This window comes from Halichoerus grypus, chromosome X, assembly GCF_964656455.1.
Source record: "Halichoerus grypus chromosome X, mHalGry1.hap1.1, whole genome shotgun sequence".
Taxonomy (NCBI): Eukaryota; Metazoa; Chordata; class Mammalia; order Carnivora; family Phocidae; genus Halichoerus; species Halichoerus grypus.
Window position 1 is genome coordinate 112,002,731 of NC_135727.1, and position 19,006 is coordinate 112,021,736.

Below are 19,006 nucleotides of genomic sequence, written 5' to 3' on the forward strand. Positions count from 1 at the left end.
AGACTATCTTTTTTGAGTATCTCAAGCCACTTTTAATGGCAGACAATTCTATACTGAGGAAAGTTAGGGAGTCCTTTACAAAACGGTGTTCTTTGATTTTGGTGGAAAGATGGTCTCTTGCAATGATGTGTGTAGTTAGCAGATAAAATGTTTATGGTGAATTGAAAGAACCCGCTGTATTAATGGCGGGGCCCCGTACGTCTACAGGTAGGTTTGCTGTAGGAGTTTCCCTGGGTGGAGCAAGGGCTTCGCTCGTGAAACCACTCTGGTCAGGGCAAGTGCACAGAAAGCTGCTTGGCATAACACTTGGTATTTGGTAGAAATGATTGATTGAAAGACCAGAAACTGTGATAAGTGGAAGTACTACGGTCTGCTTCTCAACCTTGGGCAAAAACTGACACAAAATGCCATGGTCATGTACTATGATTATAATATCTGCATTTCTAATTTTTAAGCATTATGGCCAGTAATAATTTGAAAACTCATTTATGTAAGCTTACTTCGTTGGCATTATTTTGGTGAATTGAAACTACCAATTGTAAAGCCCCTTTTTCTTTTTAATTTAAAAGCTAATGTCATTTAACAAGAAACAACAGGTGTTGGTGAGGCTGTGGAGAAAGGGGAACCCTCTTACACTGTTGGTGGGAGGGTAAACTGGCACACCCACTCTGGAAAACAGTATGGAGGTGCCTCAGAAAGTTAAACATGGAGCTATCCTATGATCCGACAATTGCACTACTGGGTTTTTACTCAAAGAATCCAAAAATACTAATTCAGAGGGATACATGCACCCTGATGTTTATAGCAGCATTATCTACAATAGCCTAATTATGGAAACAGCCCAAGTGTCCATCAACTGATGAATGGATAAAGATGTGGTATACACACACACACACACACACACACACACACACACACACGATGGAATATTAACGCAGCCATCAAAAAGAATGAAATCTTGCCACTTATAACAATGTGGATGGAACTAGAGTGTATTATGCTAAGTGAAATAAGTCAGTCAGAGGAAGACAAATACCATATGATTTCACTCATATGTGGAATTTAAGAAATAAAACAAATGAGCAAAGGGGGGAAAAAAGAGAAAGAGGCAAACCAAGAAACAGACTCTTAACTCTAGAAGACAATCTAATGGTTACCAGAGGGGAGGTGTGGGGGGAGATGGGTGAAACAGGTGATGGGGATTAAGGAGGGCACTTGTGATGAGCACCTGGTGTTGTATGGAAGTGTTGAATCACTATATTGTACACCTGAAACTAGTATTACACTGTGTTAACTAACTGAAATTTGAATAAAAACTTAAATAATATAAGAAGTTAATATCATTTAAAAACAAGTCAAGAAATTGAAATTTATATCAGAGTTTTTCCCTAAAATATTTCTTTTTTTTTAAATTTTATTACGTTATGTTAATCACCATACATTACATCATTAGTTTTTGATGTAGTGTTCCATGATTCATTGTTTGCGTATAACACCCAGTGCTCCATGCAATACGTGCCCTCTTTAATACCCATCACCAGGCTAACCCATCCCCCCACCCCCTCCCCTCTAAGATCCTCAGTTTGTTTCTCAGAGTCCATAGTCTCTCATGGTTTGTCTCTCCCTCCGATTACCCCCCCCTTCATTTTTCCCTTCCTACTTTTTTTTTTAACATATAATGTATTATTTGTTTCAGAGGTACAGGTCTGTGATTCATCAGTCTTACACAATTCAAAGTGCTCACCATAGCACATACCCTCCCCAACGTCCATCACCCAGCCACCCCATCCCTCCCACCCCCCACCACTCCAGCAACCCTCAGTTTGTTTCCTGAGATTAAGAGTCTCTTACGGTTTCTCTCCCTCTCTGGTTTCATCTTGTTTCATTTTTTCCTCCCTTCCCCTATGATCCTCTGTCTTGTTTCTCAAATTCCTCGTATCAGTGAGATCATATGATACTTGTCTTTCTCTGACTGACTTATTTTGCTTAGCATAATACCCTCTAGTTCCATCCACATCATTGCAAAAGGCAAGATTTCGCTTTTTTAATGGCTGCATAATATTCCATTGTATATATATACCACACCTTCTTTATCCATTCATCTGTTGATGGACATCTTGGCTCTTTCCATAGTTTGGCTATTGTGGACATTGCTGCTATAAACATTGGGTTGCACATACCCCTTCGGATCACTACATTTGTATCTTTGGGGTAAATACCCAGTAGTGCAATTGCTGGGTCGTAGGGTAGCTCTATTTTCAACTTTTTGAGGAACCTCCATACTGTTTTCCAGAGTGGCTGCACCAGCTTGCATTCCCACCAACCGTGTAGGAGGGTTCCTCTTTCTCTGCATCCTCACCAACATCTGTCCTTTCCTGACTTGTTAATTTTAGCTATTCTGACTGGTGTGAGGTGGTATCTCATTAAGGTTTTGATTTGGATTTCCCTGATGCCAAGTGATATTGAACACTTTTTCATGTGTCTGGTGGCTACTTGGATGTCTTCTTTGCAGAAATGTCTGTTCATGTCTTCTACCCATTTCTTGATTGGATTCTTTGTTCTTTGGGTGTTGAGTTTGATAAGTTCTTTATAGATTTTGGATACTAGCCCTTTATCTGATACATCATTTGCAAATATCTTCTACCATTCTGTCAGTTGTCTTTTGGTTTTGTTGACTGTTTCCTTTGCCGTGCAGAAGCTTTTTATCTTGATCAAGTCCCAATAGTTCATTTTTGCCCTTGCTTCCCTTGCCTTTGGCGATGTTTCTAGGAAGAAGTTGCTGCAGCTGAGGTCGAAGAGGTTGCTGCCTGTGTTCTCCTCAAGGATTTTGATGGATTCCTGTCTTACATTTAGGTCTTTCATCCATTTTGAATCTATTTTTTGTGTGTGGTGTATGGAAATGGTCCAGTTTCATTCTTCTGCATGTGACTGTCCAATTTTCCCAACACCATTTGTTGAAGAGACTGTATTTTTTTTAAAAGATTTTATTTATTTATTTGAGAAAGAGAATGAGAGAGAGAGAGAGAGCACATGAGAGGGGGGAGGGTCAGAGGGAGAAGCAGACTCCCTGCTGAGCAGGGAGCCCGATGTGGGACTCGATCCCGGGACTCCAGGATCATGACCTGAGCCAAAGGCAGTCGCTCAACCAACTGAGCCACCCAGGCGCCCAGAAGAGACTGCATTTTTTCCATAGGACATTCTTTCCTGCTTTGTCAAAGATTAGTTGACCATAGAGTTGAGGGTCCATTTCTGGGCTTTCTATTCTGTTCCATTGATCTATGTGTCTGTTTTTGTGCCAGTTACCATACTGTCTTGATAATTACAGCTTTGTAATAGAGCTTGAAGTCCGAAATTGATGCCACCAGCTTTGCTTTTCTTTTTCAACATTCCTCTGGCTATTTGGGGTCTTTTCTGGTTCCACAAAAATTTTGGGATTATTTGTTCCATTTCTTTGAAAAAGTTGATGGTATTTTGATAGGGATTGCATTAAATGTGTAGATTGCTCTAGGTAGCATAGACATTTTCACAATATTTGTTCTTCCAATCCATGAGCATGGAACGTTTTTCCATTTCTTTGTGTCTTCCTCAATTTCTTTCATGAGTATTCTATAGTTTTCTGAGTACAGATTCTTTGCCTCTTTGGTTAGATTTATTCCTAGGTATCTTATGGTTTTGGGTGCAATTGTAAATGGGATCGACTGCTTAATTTCTCTTTCTTCTATCTTGTTGTTGGTGTATAGAAATACCACTGATTTCTGTGCATTGATTTTATATCCTGCCACTTTACTGAATTCCTGTATGAGTTCTAGCAGTTTTGGGGTGGCGTCTTTTGGGTTTTCCACATAAAGTATCATATCATCTGCAAAGAGTGAGAATTTGAATTCTTTGCTGATTCGGATGCCTTTTATTTCTTTTTGTTGTCTGATTGCTGAGGCTAGGACTTCTAGTACTATGTTGGATAGCAGTGGTGATAGTGGACATCCCTGCCATATTCCTGACCTTAGGGGAAAAGCTCTCAGTTTTTCCCCATTGAGAATGGTATTTGCTGTGGGTTTTTCATAGATAGCTTTTACGATATTGAGGTATGTACCGTCTATCCCTACCCTCTAAAGAGTTTTAATCAAGAAAGGGTGCTGTACTTTGTCAAATGCTTTTTCTGCATCTATTGAGAGGAGCATATGGTTCTTGTTCTTTCTTTTATTAATGTATTGTATCACATTGATTGATTTGTGGATGTTGAACCAAACTTCCAGCCCAGGAATAAATCCCACTTGGTCGTGGTGAATAATCCTTTTAATATACTGTAGGATCCTATTGGCTAGTATTTTGGTGAGAATTTTTGCATCCATGTTCATCAGGGATATTGGTCTGTAATTCTCCTTTTTGATGGGGTCTTTGTCTGGTTTGGGGATCAAAGTAATGCTGGCCTCATAAAATGAGTTTGGAAGTTTTCCTTTCATTTCATTTTCTGGAACAGTTTCAGAAGAATAGGTATTAATTCTTCTTTAAATGTTTGGTAGAATTCCTCTGGGAAGCCATCTGGCCCTGGGCTCTTGTTTGTTGGGAGATTTTTGATGACTGCTTCAATTTCCTTACTGGTTATGGGTCTGTTCGGGTTTTCTATTTCTTCCTGGTTCAGTTTTGGTAGTTTATACTTCTCTAGGAATGCATCCATTTCTTCCAGATTGTCTAATTTGGAGACATAGAGTTGCTCATAATATGTTCTTATAATTGTTTGTATTTCTTTGGTGTTGGTTGTGATCGCTCCTCTTTCATTCATGATTTTATTTATTTGGGTTGTTTCTCTTTTCTTTTTGATAAGTCTGGCCAGGGGTTTATCAATCTTAATTCTTTTAAAGAACCAGCTCCTAGTTTTATTGATCTGTTCTACTGTTCTTTTGGTTTCTATTTCATTGATTTCTGCTCTGATCTTTATTATTTCTCTTCTCCTGCTGGGTTTAGGCTTTATTTGCTGTTGTTTCTCCAGCTCCTTTAGGAGTAGTGTTAGGTTGTGTATTTGAGACCTTTCTTGTTTCTTGAGAAAGGCTTGTATTGCTATATACTTCCCTCTTAGGACTGCCTTTGCTGCATCCCAAAGATTTTTTTAAATTTTTTTATTGTTATGTTAATCACCATACATTACATCATTAGTTTTAGATGTAGTGTTCCATGATTCATTGTTTGTGCACAACACCCAGTGCTCCATGCAGAATGTGCCCTCTTTAATATCCATCACCAGGCTAACCCATCCTCCCACCCCCTCCCCTCTAGAACCCTCAGTTTGTTTTTCAGAGTCCATCATCTCTCATGGTTCATCCCCCCCTCCAATTTCCCCCTTTCATTCTTCCCCTCCTGCTATCTTCTTCTCTTTTTTTTTTTTTTTAACATATATTGCATTATTTGTTTCAGAGGTACAGATCTGAGATTCAACAGTCTTGCACAATTCACAGCGCTTACCAGAGCACATACCCTCCCCACTGTCTATCACCCAGTCACCCCATCCCTCCCACCCCACCCCCCACTCCAGCAACCCTCAGTTTGTTTCCTGAGATTAAGAATTCCTCATATCAGTGAGGTCATATGATACATGTCTTTCCCTGTTTGACTTATTTCGCTCAGCATAATACCCTCCAGTTCCATCCACATCGTTGCAAATGGCAAGATTTCATTCCTTTTGATGGCTGCATAATATTCCATTGTATGTATATACCACACCTTCTTTATCCATTCATCTGTCGATGGACATCTTGGCTCTTTCCACAGTTTGACTATTGTGGACATTGCTGCTATAAACGTCAGGGTGCACGTATCCCTTCGGATCCCTACATTTGTATCTTTGGGGTAAATACCCAGTAGTGCAATTGCTGGATCATAGGGTATCTCTATTTTCAACTTTTTGAGGAACCTCCATACTGTTTTCCAGAGTGGCTGCACCAGTTTGCATTCCCACCAACCGTGTAGGAGGGTTCCCCTTTCTCCGCATCCCCGCCAACATCTGTCATTTCCTGACTTGTTAATTTTAGCCATTCTGACTGGTGTGAGGTGGTATCTCATTGAGGTTTTGATTTGGATTTCCCTGATGCCAAGCGATGTTGAGCACTTTTTCATGTATCTGTTGGCCATTTGGCATCCCAAAGATTTTGAAGTTGTGTTTTCATTTTCATTTGTTTCCATTAATTTTTATAATTCTTCTTTAATTTCCTGGTTGACCCATTCATTCTTTAGTAGGATGCTCTTTAGTCTCCTGTATTTGAGTTCTTTCCAACTTTCCTCTTGTGATTGAGTTCTAGTTTCAAAGCACTGTGGTCTGAAAATACGCAGGGAATGATCCCAATGTTTTGGTACCAGTTGAGACCTGATTTGTGACCTAGGATGTGATCTATTCTGGAGAATGTTCCATGAGCACTAGAGAAGAATTCTGTTGCTTTGGGATGGAATGTTCTGAATATATATGTGAAGTCCATTTGGTCCAGTGTGTCATTTAAAGCCTTTATTTCCTTGTTGATCTTTTGCTTCGATGATCTGTCCATTTCTGTGAGGGGGGTGTTAAAGTCCCCTACTATTATTGTATTGTTGTCTGTGTGTTTCTTTGATTTTTTTATTAATTGACTTATATAATTGGCTGCTCCCACGTTAGGGGCATAGATATTTACAATTGTTAGATCTTCTTGTAGGATAGACCCTTTAAGTAGGATGTAGTGTCCTTCCTCATCTCTTATTACAGTCTTTGGTTTAAAATCTAATTTGTCTGATATAAGGATTGCCACCCCAGCTTTCTTTTGATGTCCATTAGCATGGTAAATGGTTTTCCAGCCCCTCACTTTCAATCTGGAGGTATCTTTGGGTCTAAAATGAGTCTCTTGCAGGCAGCATATTGATGGGTCTTGTTTTTTAATCCAATCTGATACCTGCGTCTTTTGATTGGGGCATTTAGCCCATTTACATTCAGGGTCACTATTGAAAGATATGAATTTAGTACCATTGTATTGCCTGTAAGGTGACTGTTACTATATATTGTCTCTATTCCTTTCTGGTCTATGTTACTTTTAGGCTCTGTCTTTGCTTAGAGGACCCCTTTCAATATTTCTTGTAGGGCTGGTTTGGTGTTTGCAAATTCTTTTAGTTTTTGTTTGTCCTGGAAGCTTTTTATCTCTCCTTCTATTTTCAATGACAGCCTAGTTGGATATAGTATTCTTGGCTGCATATTTTTCTCATTTAGTGCCCTGAATCTATCATGCCAGTCCTTTCTGGCCTGCCAGGTCTCTGTGGATAGGTCTGCTGCCAACCTAATGTTTCTACCATTGTAGGTTAAAGACTTCTTGTCCCGAGCTGCTTTCGGTATTTTCTCTTTGTCTCTGAGACTGGTAAGTTTTACTCTAATATGTCGGGGTGTTGACCTCTTTTTATTGATTTTGAGGGGGGTTCTCTGTGCCTCCTGGCTTTTGATGTCTCTTTCCTTCCCCAAATTAGGGAAGTTCTCTGCTATAATTTTCTCCAATATACCTTCTGCCCCTCTCTCTCTTTCTTCTTCTTCTGGGATCCCAATTATTCTAATATTGTTTTGTCTTATGGTATCACTTATCTCTCGCATTCTGCCCTCGTGATCCAGTAGTTGTTTATCTCTCTTTTTCTCAGCTTCTTTATTCTCCATCATTTGGTCTGCTATATCACTAATTTTCTCCTCTGCCTCATTTATCCTAGCAGAGCCTCCATTTTTTATTGCACCTCATGAATAGCCTTTTTGATTTCGACTTGGTTAGATTTTAGTTCTTTTATTTCTCCAGAGAGGGATTCTCTAGTATCTTCCATGCTTTTTTCAAGCCCAGTTAGTATCTCCCTAAAATATTTTTTAAGGCAGTGAGTCACCAAATACCTATTTCTACCTCATAGGAGGGGAATAAAAAATAACAACAATAAATGTAATACTACTCTTACTATAATGGACATAAATAGTACTCCATAAACTTGACATAAATATTACTCCTTTAAGCTCTCTTGCACTTTACTTGAAATTAAATATTCCACTGGGACTCCATTTTGCCTGACTGGTGGGACATTGAGTCTCAGTCCTTGTTAGGCTGTCTTCACCTCTGCAGAGTCCAACGAGATTCCAAAATGTTTATGGAAACAAGAGGGGGTTTTCCAGTCTTGAGCCCAGCCCCACTGAGCCTGTGCAAGGTGAGGCACCTGCCGTCTGTGCTCACATGGAACCCCCGGCCCAGGGTACCATGTCATCATCCCTCGTGGGGTCTGCCACTGACCCTTCTGCTTATGGGATCCTCAGATCTTTGGCCTCTTCCTCATTTGGAGGACTCTTCTCTCTCTTTGTCTCTTTCCTTACAGAACTTCTCTAATGAGTTCTGGCTTGGAGGAAGCAGCAGCCAGGGAGGAGGCTGTGTACCAGCAACTTGAATTTCACAGCTTCTAGGGGGGAGTTTGTTCCAAGAGACTGAGCACCTGCTTGGAGTGGGGGCAGGAAAAAGACGGAGCTCAAAACACAAATGAATATCCCCAGTGCTGGTTTTATACTACTATTTATAAATGGCAAATGTTACTGAGCATTACTCTTTACTCAGATGATCACATTCAATTATCAAAATTTTGCCATGTTTTAAAGACAGATGACTGAGTCTTAAGAGACAGAGTAATTTTCCCAGTTTTAAGTAGCAGAGCAGGGATTAGAACCCAAGTCTGTTTGGTTCCAAAGTTCATCCCTTATATTACATTTTCTCTCCTGCAGAGGACTGGTACTATTTCATTTTGAGCACAGGGAGCTGCCAGGATGGGGTAGCTACAGTGTGAGCTCCCAGATGACTCAGTGAATTCATCCATGGAACACCATTGCTCAGAGTTCTCCATCTGGTTGTCAGAGTGCATTTGCCAAGACTCCAGAACAACAGTACTGCTTTGGGCGTAATTAATGTTTGGACAATAACCGGTCAGCATGTTCAGCTGCTTCTTGAGGTCACTCCTGGGATATGAAAATAGGACCCCGGATTGGCATAAACAGGATGTTTGTTTTCTTTGTGCTCTGTCAGGGGGCCATTATTTCGGTCATCTAGAAGTTACACCAAATTGCTCAGGTGCAGGTTCAAAAGGGGAGAGGATATGGCCAGCCTAGTTTTGTGTTGTTTAAAATAGAAAATTGATGGATCTGAAATCCATTTCTGCTCAGTATGACTCTTGAAGTAGTGTTTTAATAAAGTCCTAACAGAACATTTAAAAAGTCTTAGATCAATTTTTAAATTGTATATCTTGACCCATAAATAATTCCTATTTATGGAGTCTAAAGCCAATACAATCCGTGAATCAGTACAGAACATAGTAATTATGGCCCTACTACCTGCCCCCCCCCCCGCCCCTAAGCTCGAGTGATGGGTGATTCAGAAACAGGCTGGGCTCTTGGCTCAAGATGTTCATAATATGCTCCAGGGGCTTTTGAATGTTGTACATATCAGAATTATCCCTGACGCTTGTCGGAAATAGAGCTGCCTAGGCCCTACTCCAGACTCACGGTCTTAATTCATTTGGTCTGCTACAACAAGACACCCTGGGCTGGCTGGCTTAAAAACTGCACAAGTTTACTTCTCACAGTTCGGGAGACTGGAGACTCCAAGATAAGGCCCTAACATGGTGTCCTGCTGAGGGCCCTCGTCTTGTTACAGAGCTGTTCCTTTCTCGCTGTTTTCTCATGTGGTGGAAGGTTCTAGGGAGCTCTGTGCAGGCTCTTAATAAGACACTAATCCCATTCATAAGGGTTCCAACCTCAAGACCTAAGCACCTCCCAAAGGCCTACCTCCTAAATATCATTACCTTTGGGATTTAAGATTTTAACAAATGAATTTAGGGGGACACACTCAGACCATAGCACCCACGGAATCAAACTCTTGGGCAGTGAGACCCAGGTATCTTTATATTTAGCAAGCTCCTTAGGTGACTCTGATACTCCTTAAACTTTTTGAGCCAGCCACGTGGTTGATGGTGTTTGGGTAACATAAACTACTACAATGTTGTCTTTATTGTATTCTATCCTATACAGGTCTATACAACATCTCAGGAAGTATGTATAGGAGATGTATAGGCATATACATGTGTATCTAGAGACATACTAGTCTCTTAATTATATATATGTTGTTGAAATGTGCCTACAGATAAATATTATTGTAAATCATAGTAAACATTAACTGAGCATCTGTATGTTTTAGGCACTGTTCATTCAATAAATACTTGTTAAGAGCCCTCTATGGGCCATCAGAAAATCAAACAAAAGTCCCTGTCTTCAGGGAGCATATATTTTTGTGGAAGGACATCAGCAGTAAAATTCAATAAGACAGTTACATGATGAGGAGTGCCATGGCAAGAAGTAAAATGGGAAAGGGACGGCAACCACCAGGGATGGGGGCCAAATGGCAATTTCAATAGGATGGCTGGGAAGCCTCGAGGGAGGAGAGGAAGTGAGCTCTGTGGATATTTGGAGCACAACTGTTCCAGGTTTGGGGAATAGGAGGTGCCAAGTCCTGACCTGAGCAGGAGCATTCTTGGTGGCTTCAGGAAATGGCATGAAGGCCAAGGGCTGGGATGCAAGGAGGCGCTATCCGAGAGGCAAAGGGTGGGCTGAGGCGTGGGTCTTGTGGGGGCCTGTGGGCCAGTGGAATTGTTTCACTTTTACTCTGAGGGAGACAGGAAGGGTTCTGAGCCCAAGAACGACAATCAGACAGGTTTTAAGGGGATGATTCTGGCCAATAGAGGTTGCTGGGGGCGGGCAAGGCAGGAACAAGAGCCGAGTTAGGAGGCCACGGCAGTAATCCGTGGGGGGAGAAGGTGGGCGGGCTGGTGAGCAGTGGAGGTGGTGAGTACACCGTGGCTTGCAGGGGCGCTGAAGGCGGGGGGGGGGCGGCAGGTCTGCGGATAGTTTGGAGGTGGAGTGAGTGAGGGCTGCCCCAGGAGGTTTTCCAATGACGCTGGCTGTAGCCATTGGCTGTGCTCACTCTGTGGCTAGATTTGGTTCTGGATGTGGGTCATCCTTCGGTTCCAAGAAAATAATTGTATTTTTGTTTTTAAAACATATGTTGAACACTTAAATTTTGTAAATTTTATTGTGTGTACATAAAACCTCTTATGGAGCAGTCAGGGCAGTCTGGCTGTAGTCCGACCTTCACCAGGATATTGGTAAACAGGGACTGGACCCACAGTGACACTTCTTCCTGACATGTAGAAAAGCTGCCTTTCCTGAAAACAAATATATTCTGGACAGAATAATGAATAATATTTCTTGTTCAGTTTATTTCAAAGCACTCTTATGTAAATCCTCTAAAAATTCTTTCTAAGGTTGATAGTGGATGATATTAACCCCCATTTGGAGATTCAGGAACCTGAGATCTAGGAAGGATAAGACATGTTACAAGGATGAATTCTGCTAGATCAGATCTTTTATTTTATGACTTCCTCCTCTTGATTGTGTGGTCTGATGTGTAGTGACTGGACCTCAATCCGGGGAACAGAAGTGTGTGTGTGTGTGCGTGTGCGTGCGCGTGCTCACACACACAGATGCACATGTGCATATGCCCATGCACACATGCATGCAAAGGAATCACACTTGGGTTACTAAGTACAATGATCCAGCAAGGGAATTGGAACTGATTGTTCAAACCTTCTAAAATTCAGGCCTCCTGCTGCTTTTCTTTTTCTCTCTTCCCTCTCTCTCTGGTCATTTGGCCATTTTTTTTTTCCGAATAGTAATTTTTACTGAATGGTGGGATAGAAAAATAAAAGATACAGAAGTCACATTAGGTAGTGTGGAGAATAATTTTAATAAAAGTTGCAGCAGAGAATGAAGTCAAAATTAGCACTAAAATGGAATTCTCGATTGCTGATGGATTTCAGCTTGCTTTGCTTTCCTGATGCTTTGTTCCTGTAAAAAAAAAACAAGTTTGATTACATCATGTACCAAGTAAGGCTGAGCTCCTTTTGTTTTGCTGAACAAGCCCTGATGTCCCAGGATGGCTGCGAGCAGGGCCTGGGCCAGGTAGCAGCCTTTCATGTCTATGTCTGTTTCAGTTTGCAGTGATGACCTCACCCACAAATTCAAAGGTTTCACTGTGATGAACGAAGCAGAGAGATATGAAGCTCTCAGACACTGTCGCTATGTGGATGAAGTCATTAGAGATGCTCCGTGGACACTCACTCCAGAGTTTCTGGAAAAACACAAGGTACTTACTTTTCCATGTTCTCTAAGTAGAAGAATTAGAGTCTAGTTCTACAGCCTACATGCAGAAAGCCCAGAGGCTTCTACTCTCTGAAAGAGGTGACTTCAGGAACTGTCATGTGGTGTCACTTGATACAGCACCTGTCTTCTGCCTAGGCCTGGGGACTGATATCCTCTCACTTCCTCACTGTGGGTGCTAGAGCTAGGCCACCCACATCCAAGTGCGCCTCTATCCCTTCCTACCTGTGGGACCTTGAGCAAGATATTGAACCCACTTACCTAAATTATAAACTCAGGTGATGTTAGTACTTCTCCCATGGGGGGCTGTTTTGAGAATCTAATGAGATCATGTAAGTAAAACCCTTTGAACACTGTCTGGCCCATAGCCAGAGCTCCAAAATGTCATTGTCATTACCACCACCATCATCATTATTGATGCTTGTATATTCACAGGCATCCTTTTTCAAGGAACAAATGAATATGCATTATATCCAGAAGGGCACAGGTCAGCCTTTAAGGAAAGAACTTTATATCTGTGATTTTGTGACCCTGAGACTCCTACTGATACAAGATTTTTATTAGTTGAAAACACGAGAAATTCTTTTGATCTGCATGAAATTATGTGCTTTGTGTCTCCCTACCAGCTCCACATTAGGAGCTATTCTTTCCTTTTATAAGCCGTACCAAAAAAAAAAAAAAAACAAAAAAAAACCCCCACAAGATGAAGCTGTTCTAAGAGTTTTCTTTTCTATTTTTAAATTCCCGATGCAGAAGAGAAGAGAGAACACTGATAAATGTGCATGGGTAATAGCAGAGGAGATAATCTCCCAGCAAGAATAAAAAGCAGAAGGAGAAGCTACAATATGATTTACTTCCAGCAATCACTAACACATTTTTACTGAATATCTATTGTATATTCAACTCGTGCCAGGCATGATGGGGGTACTGACGATGGTAGCGGTGGCCGCCGTTTATTACTCACCATGTGCCGGGCACTGTGCTGAGGGCTTTGCTCCTACATGAATCGCATTCAATCTCACGGCCACCCTGAGACTTTGTCGTCGTCGTCGTTGTTGTTATATACTGGAGAGGAGGAGGAACTAAGTTTGAGTACTAATAATGGATTAAATAATAACATTGAGTGTTTACTGTGCACCGGTTATCATTTTTAGCACTTTTCCATCACAACATCATTTAATCCAGTGATTCTCAACTGGGCTTGAATTTGCCCTCAAGGGACATTTGGCAGTGTCTGGAAACTTTTGGTTGTCGCAGCTAGAGGGGTGCTACTGGCATCTAGCGGGTAAAGGCCAGGGCACCCCCCCAAGAACAATCCACCTCAAGGTGTCACAAGTGCCAAGGTTCAGAAAGACTAATTTAAGGATTAAATTTATGACTTCTCTAGCTAGTAAGCGGTGGGGCAGGCAGATGGGACTCCTGCTGTAAACTACCTCTCCAGGTGGGGTCAAGCCTCGTCACAAAGGGCTGCAAAAGCCAGGCAGCAAGTTTAGATTTGATGGAGTAGGAGGCAGGGAGCTAGGGGAGATCAGCAGGAAGGATGACACGGAAGAAACCCGGTTAAGAAGGACCTGCCCCCCACGTGACAGAGGGGTGGTTTGGAAAGGAGACAGGCTGCAGTGAGGAAGGTCAGGTACAAGTTGGAAGCAGTAGTCCAGGTCACCGGGCCCTGGGTTTCCTGTAGCAGCCGCGGAGAGGACCTGCTGGGCACGCGTGCGTGCAGGGACGTTCCCATGTGCACGCGCACACTCACACAGCCCAGGGGGCCTTGGGACCTTTGTGCCTGGAGACTAAAGGAAGTAGGGAAAGAAGGCCAATTCCAAGGTGTTTGGGGCCTAGGTACACCGGGAAAGTGGAGGTGCCTCTGGGAGGGGACACCAGTTTTCAGGCTGAATTAAATATCGAAAAGGTTGATTTTAAAATGATGCCAAAGGGTGACTTGGGGCAAATCTGACAAGTTTCCTAGTTTCGGCAGCCTTCTGTCCCAACGGAAACAGTAGTATGGGCCCCTCTTGCCTAGCAAGGTGGTTAGGGAGATCAAATAAGAAAAAAGTTGTGAATTCATTTTTACCACAGAAAACCTGGCTTAAGTGTGAGGGCCTGTTGCCATCAGTGGGACAGGAAATGGAGGTTTGGCTTCCTCATCATAGCAAGGCTGATTAAAATCTGAAGCATGAATGAATTCTCTAAGGAGAAAGTTTAAAGGCAGAAGGACAGAAGGCCTAGAAAGCCTACTGTCAGAGGAAAGAGAGGGACCAGTGAAGGAGACCAACCAATCTAGTTCCCTTTATCTCCCGGGAATGGAGACAGTTGGCAGTACCTTTCAGTCAAGGATTCAAATGCACATTATAAACTGCTTATTTCAGCTGCTTTATTACGACTACTTTATTCCAAAAGGCATTTGCACACTGGGATGTCTGGGTGGCTCAGTTGGTTAAGCGTCTGCCTTCGGCTCAGGTCATGATCCCAGGGTCCTGAGATGGAGTCTCACATCAGGCTCCTTGCTCAGTGGGGAGCCTGCTTCTCTGTCTTCATTCTCTGTCTCTCTGATAAATAAAATCTTTTTTTAAAAAGAGGTTTTTTTTTAAAAAAGGCATATGCACATCCATCCCACTGGTGACATCACTCTTCTCTCTCTCCAACAGATTGACTTTGTGGCCCATGATGACATTCCCTACTCTTCTGCTGGTTCTGATGATGTTTACAAGCATATAAAGGAAGCAGGTGAGTTTCCCCTGTGCTCACCTGTCCACTGCATTATGACCATCAGGTTTAATAAGAGACCTCTGCCCTAGTCTTGTAGCATATACATGGAAGGCACTGGAATTTCAGACGTCTGCCACATAGCCTTTACAAGCTTCTGTTGACATGTGCTAAGGCTCAGTCATAGGAAAGACACCACTTAGGTATTTATAGAAGAGTTAACTCGAGCACCAAAGTACTCTGCCATACCACAGGTATACCAACTTCTAGTGTGTGGCTCAATTTTAGGGCTCATCAGACTAAAATCATAGGACGCTATTATTTAAAGGGCAATCATTTTCCTCATTCACATTTAGGTCCTCAGAATGAAATTATGTTATACTTCCAAGAAAGTTCCTTCCAGAAGCCAGATAACTGGGTAATTAACAATCTGGACTCCTTGTCTCCAAAGTCAGTCCTGCCATCTGTCATCCTGTCACATGATAGTTACAGCCTCAGGTACCACATGCAGAAGCAAAAAAAAAAGAAAAAAGGGTAAATATTTGGGAAATCAGGTAAAATATTTCCTTCCCCAAACTGTTAAGCACTGTCATGGAGGGCAGATGTGGTGCCTGAGCTTTGGAAGTTGTCCCAGCTGTCACTAAGCATTTCTTTGAAGGTCAAAGACTAGTCTGCCCCAGGGAGTTACTGGGGGGCTGGAGAGAGGCGGGTTTCCTTCCATTGCAGACTCCCTGCGGTTCATTCCTTTGCCAAGTTCTCTGTTCCTATTCCTTTGCCGCTGAGGACTTGAGGGAAATCACTGTTGGGCATCGTAACAGATCTGTGGTTTCCAGCCTCAGGGGGATTCTTGATGTTCCTTGACAACATTTACCTTCCTGCCTTGATGTACCCCTAACTCCTTGCGCCCTCGCCCCCTCCCCTGCATCCTGAGGAAAAGGGGTAGGTTTTCTGTCCCAGGCTGCCTTCTTTTTTTTTTTTTTAAAGATTTTATTTATTTATTTGGCAGAGAGATAGAGCTCAAGTAGGTAGAGTGACAGGCAGAGGCAGAGGGAGAAGCAGATTCCCTGCTGAGCAGGGAGCCCGATGTGGGACTCGATCCCAGGACCCTAAGATCATGACCTGAGCCGAAGGCAGATGCTTAACTGACTGAGCCACCCAGGCGCCCCCCTGGCTGACTTCTTTACCTGAATCCACCTCCTCCCTTCCTTGAAGCCTGTCTGCTTTATTCTTGCTCTCTCTGTGTGCAAGGTTCTCACTCTCCAGCAGTTTCTTGTCAGCTTACTATTGTTTGAGAGTCTACAAAAACAAAACAAAATCCTTCTTCTGCCCTCCCTCTCCCTTCTCCAGTCCCATCCTTGTTGCGTCATCCCTTGCCAGCACCTCGCAGGCTCACCTCCCTGTCATTCCTCACCTATCTGTGCTCTGACTTTTGTCCCATCCTCCCTCCGTTCCCTGATGACCTTCAGACCACCCAGTCCGGTGGCCTCTTTGCTGTCCTCCTCTGGACAGAACAACCCTGCTGACCACTCTCCTCTCCTATGTGCTTTTGTCTTCTACTTTCTGGGACACTTCTGGGACCTTCTCTTTCCCTTCGGTCTCTCTCACCACTCCTGGGTTTTGTGATTAGGTCTTTGTCCCTTGGCCCTGCACAGCCTCTCAGTCTTGTTAGCCTGGTCTCTGCATCGCCTTGCTCAGGCCCTAAACTCCAGACACATGGAGTCCATCCTGGTGCCCAGATGCACCCCCACTTAGCGTCTTGGCTCCAGCTCTTCTCTGGGCTGGACATGCCCTTCCTCTGAGCTTCCACGCCTATTCCATGCCCAGTTGAGGAGCTAGCCCTTGACATGCCCTCTCTCCCGGGGGCATAATTCAGCACTACCCTCCCCCAACCCTCCTCAGATACTCTTTGCAAATGGATCTTATTTTCAGCTCCCTTTTGATGGCATCCTGATAGTGTGTGGTGTGTGTGTGTGTGTGTGTGTGTGTGTGTGTGTGTGTGTGTGTATCCCTAGCTAGAATGAACTGCCATGGTCTCTGCCATGTCTCATCCATCTTCACATCCCCAGCATAGTCCTGGTGCATGTGTAGAGCTCATTCAGTGCTGGCTAAGCAAGAGGGTGCTTTTAATGGAGTATGATGGGGAGTCAGCTTAGGATGGAGGTCTTTTGTCTGCAAAGGCTCTTCCCACTCTGCAGGGAGTAGAGCTGCTTACCTAGATAATTTGGGCACACACTCTGTCTTGTAGAGTTTTTCAAATTACTTAGATTAAGGGGCGGTTTGGGGGTAATTATATCAACCTTTGCATCTAATCTGTTTGCTTTTCATTGGTATCATGGCCCCTGAGTCCTTCACCAGTTGTTGGCTACCTGCACTAAATTACTCCAAGTCACCATAGCCTCAAAAATTCTCAGGGAAAGATAGAAGCGTTTGCCATTTGACTTGTTTCAAAAGTGGCTGTGATCTGAATGAAAGATCTTTAAAATTATATCTGTGAATTTGCATTTCTCTCACTTTATCTTACAAAAGGCAAGAGAATATAAATCACAAATTATAGGTGCTTTGGGGGCAGATGTATAATGGGAAAATAGTCTCTGCTATACACTCACTACCCAACACTTGTTATTTTCCTGAGCTGAGGTTTTCAATGTCACAGGGTTTCCTGTAATCACCTAAGAATTAAAATAGTCATTGCTAGGATTTTTTAAATACTCAGCCTCCCCAGCTTCTGTCCATTTGGATTATTTAAAAAGACAGATGGGGCAAAGGTAATTACTTCTATCTTCTTATAGGGTTACGTGGTTTTCCTGACCCTAAAAATGGAGGTATCCAAGATGGAGGGAGGCGGCATAGTAGCCTGAATGCCTTAGGCTCTCCATCCACCCTCCTTCATCAGACTACCTTCCATAAACCTCCCATAAGCCTACTGCTGCCTGAGAATCTTGGGCAAGGAAGAGTTTCAGGAAAGGATGGGCTGGAATTGGTATTTTAGCTGGAAGGTAGGTGCACAAGTAGATTTTTAATGGCTTGGTTGGTTTTCTGCTGTTTTGTTTTCTATCATACGCCTCTTCGATAGGCACTGTAGATGCATCCATGCATACCTTCCTCCAGTCATTAAACCATTATCTGGCACGTCCAGACACTCTAGTCTTGTGAGTTACCATCGGCTTTACTGAGAGAGCTCAAGAAGGCGAATATACCCATCATACCGGAGCTGCCCCCATCAGAGTCGTCTTCTCCTGTTCCTGGGACCACTGGAAACCGCCCCCCCACAACATGTTGGTCCCACCATCCCTCCCCTTCAACCTGCTGCCACCACAGCCTTTTCCCAGGACTTATGGACCTTTAGACTCTTAAGGGAGGATGGGTTCCTGAGGGTCACAAACCCAGGCTCCTAGGCCCTCCGTGGCATCACTGCCAGCTCCTGGTAGAACTGGTACTTGAACATACCCCATGATGGGGGAGCTCCTACCTCCCAAGGTGGCACATTTCCATCTTTGGATGGTGTTGCCCCTCACTGGTGAACCTGTGAGTTACCTGAGTGTGTTCAACAAGCCAGGAACTGTTGGAGGGAAGATGGGATGCAACTGTGAATAAGACATAGCCTTCACCCAGTGGAGAGAGCAGAGACAGACATAAGTAGTTACATCACAATATATTTTTAAAGATTTTATTTATTTATTTGACAGAGAGAGAGAGATAGCGAGAGAGGGAACACAAGCAGGGGGAGTGGGAGAGGGAGAAGCAGGCTTCCAGGTGAGCAGGGAGCCCGATGCGGGGCTTGATCCCAGGACCCCGGGATCAGGACCTGAGCCGAAGGCAGACCTTAACGACTGAGCCACCCAGGCGCCCCGTTACCTCACAGTATTGTAAGCCTCTGGAGGGGTATGTTCTATAGGCTGGGGAGGCCTGTCCAAAGGTGGGAGTGTATGAAGAAGTACAGCGTGTTTGGAGAAAACCAACGTTCATCTAGTATAGGGTGTGGAGAGGTGAGAGCAGAGATGGAGATTGGCAGAATGGGGCCGTTTAGACTGAAGTCTCTATGTCACATGAAGCCAGATGCCACTCAGCGTCCGGGAAGTG

General features: G+C 43.3%; 1 protein-coding gene across 8 annotated transcripts in view; it reads left to right on the top strand.

Annotated features, from left to right (window-relative positions):
* The window catches only part of PCYT1B (phosphate cytidylyltransferase 1B, choline), a 139,755-nt gene that overhangs the window by 75,560 nt on the left and 45,189 nt on the right, over positions 1-19,006 (top strand). For all 8 annotated transcript variants that reach the window (XM_078064723.1, XM_078064722.1, XM_078064724.1 and 5 more), the window contains 2 exons: positions 12,058-12,209; positions 14,869-14,947. In XM_078064723.1, the coding sequence (XP_077920849.1) occupies positions 12,058-12,209; positions 14,869-14,947 (231 nt within the window). The remainder of the gene's footprint in view (positions 1-12,057; positions 12,210-14,868; positions 14,948-19,006) is intronic.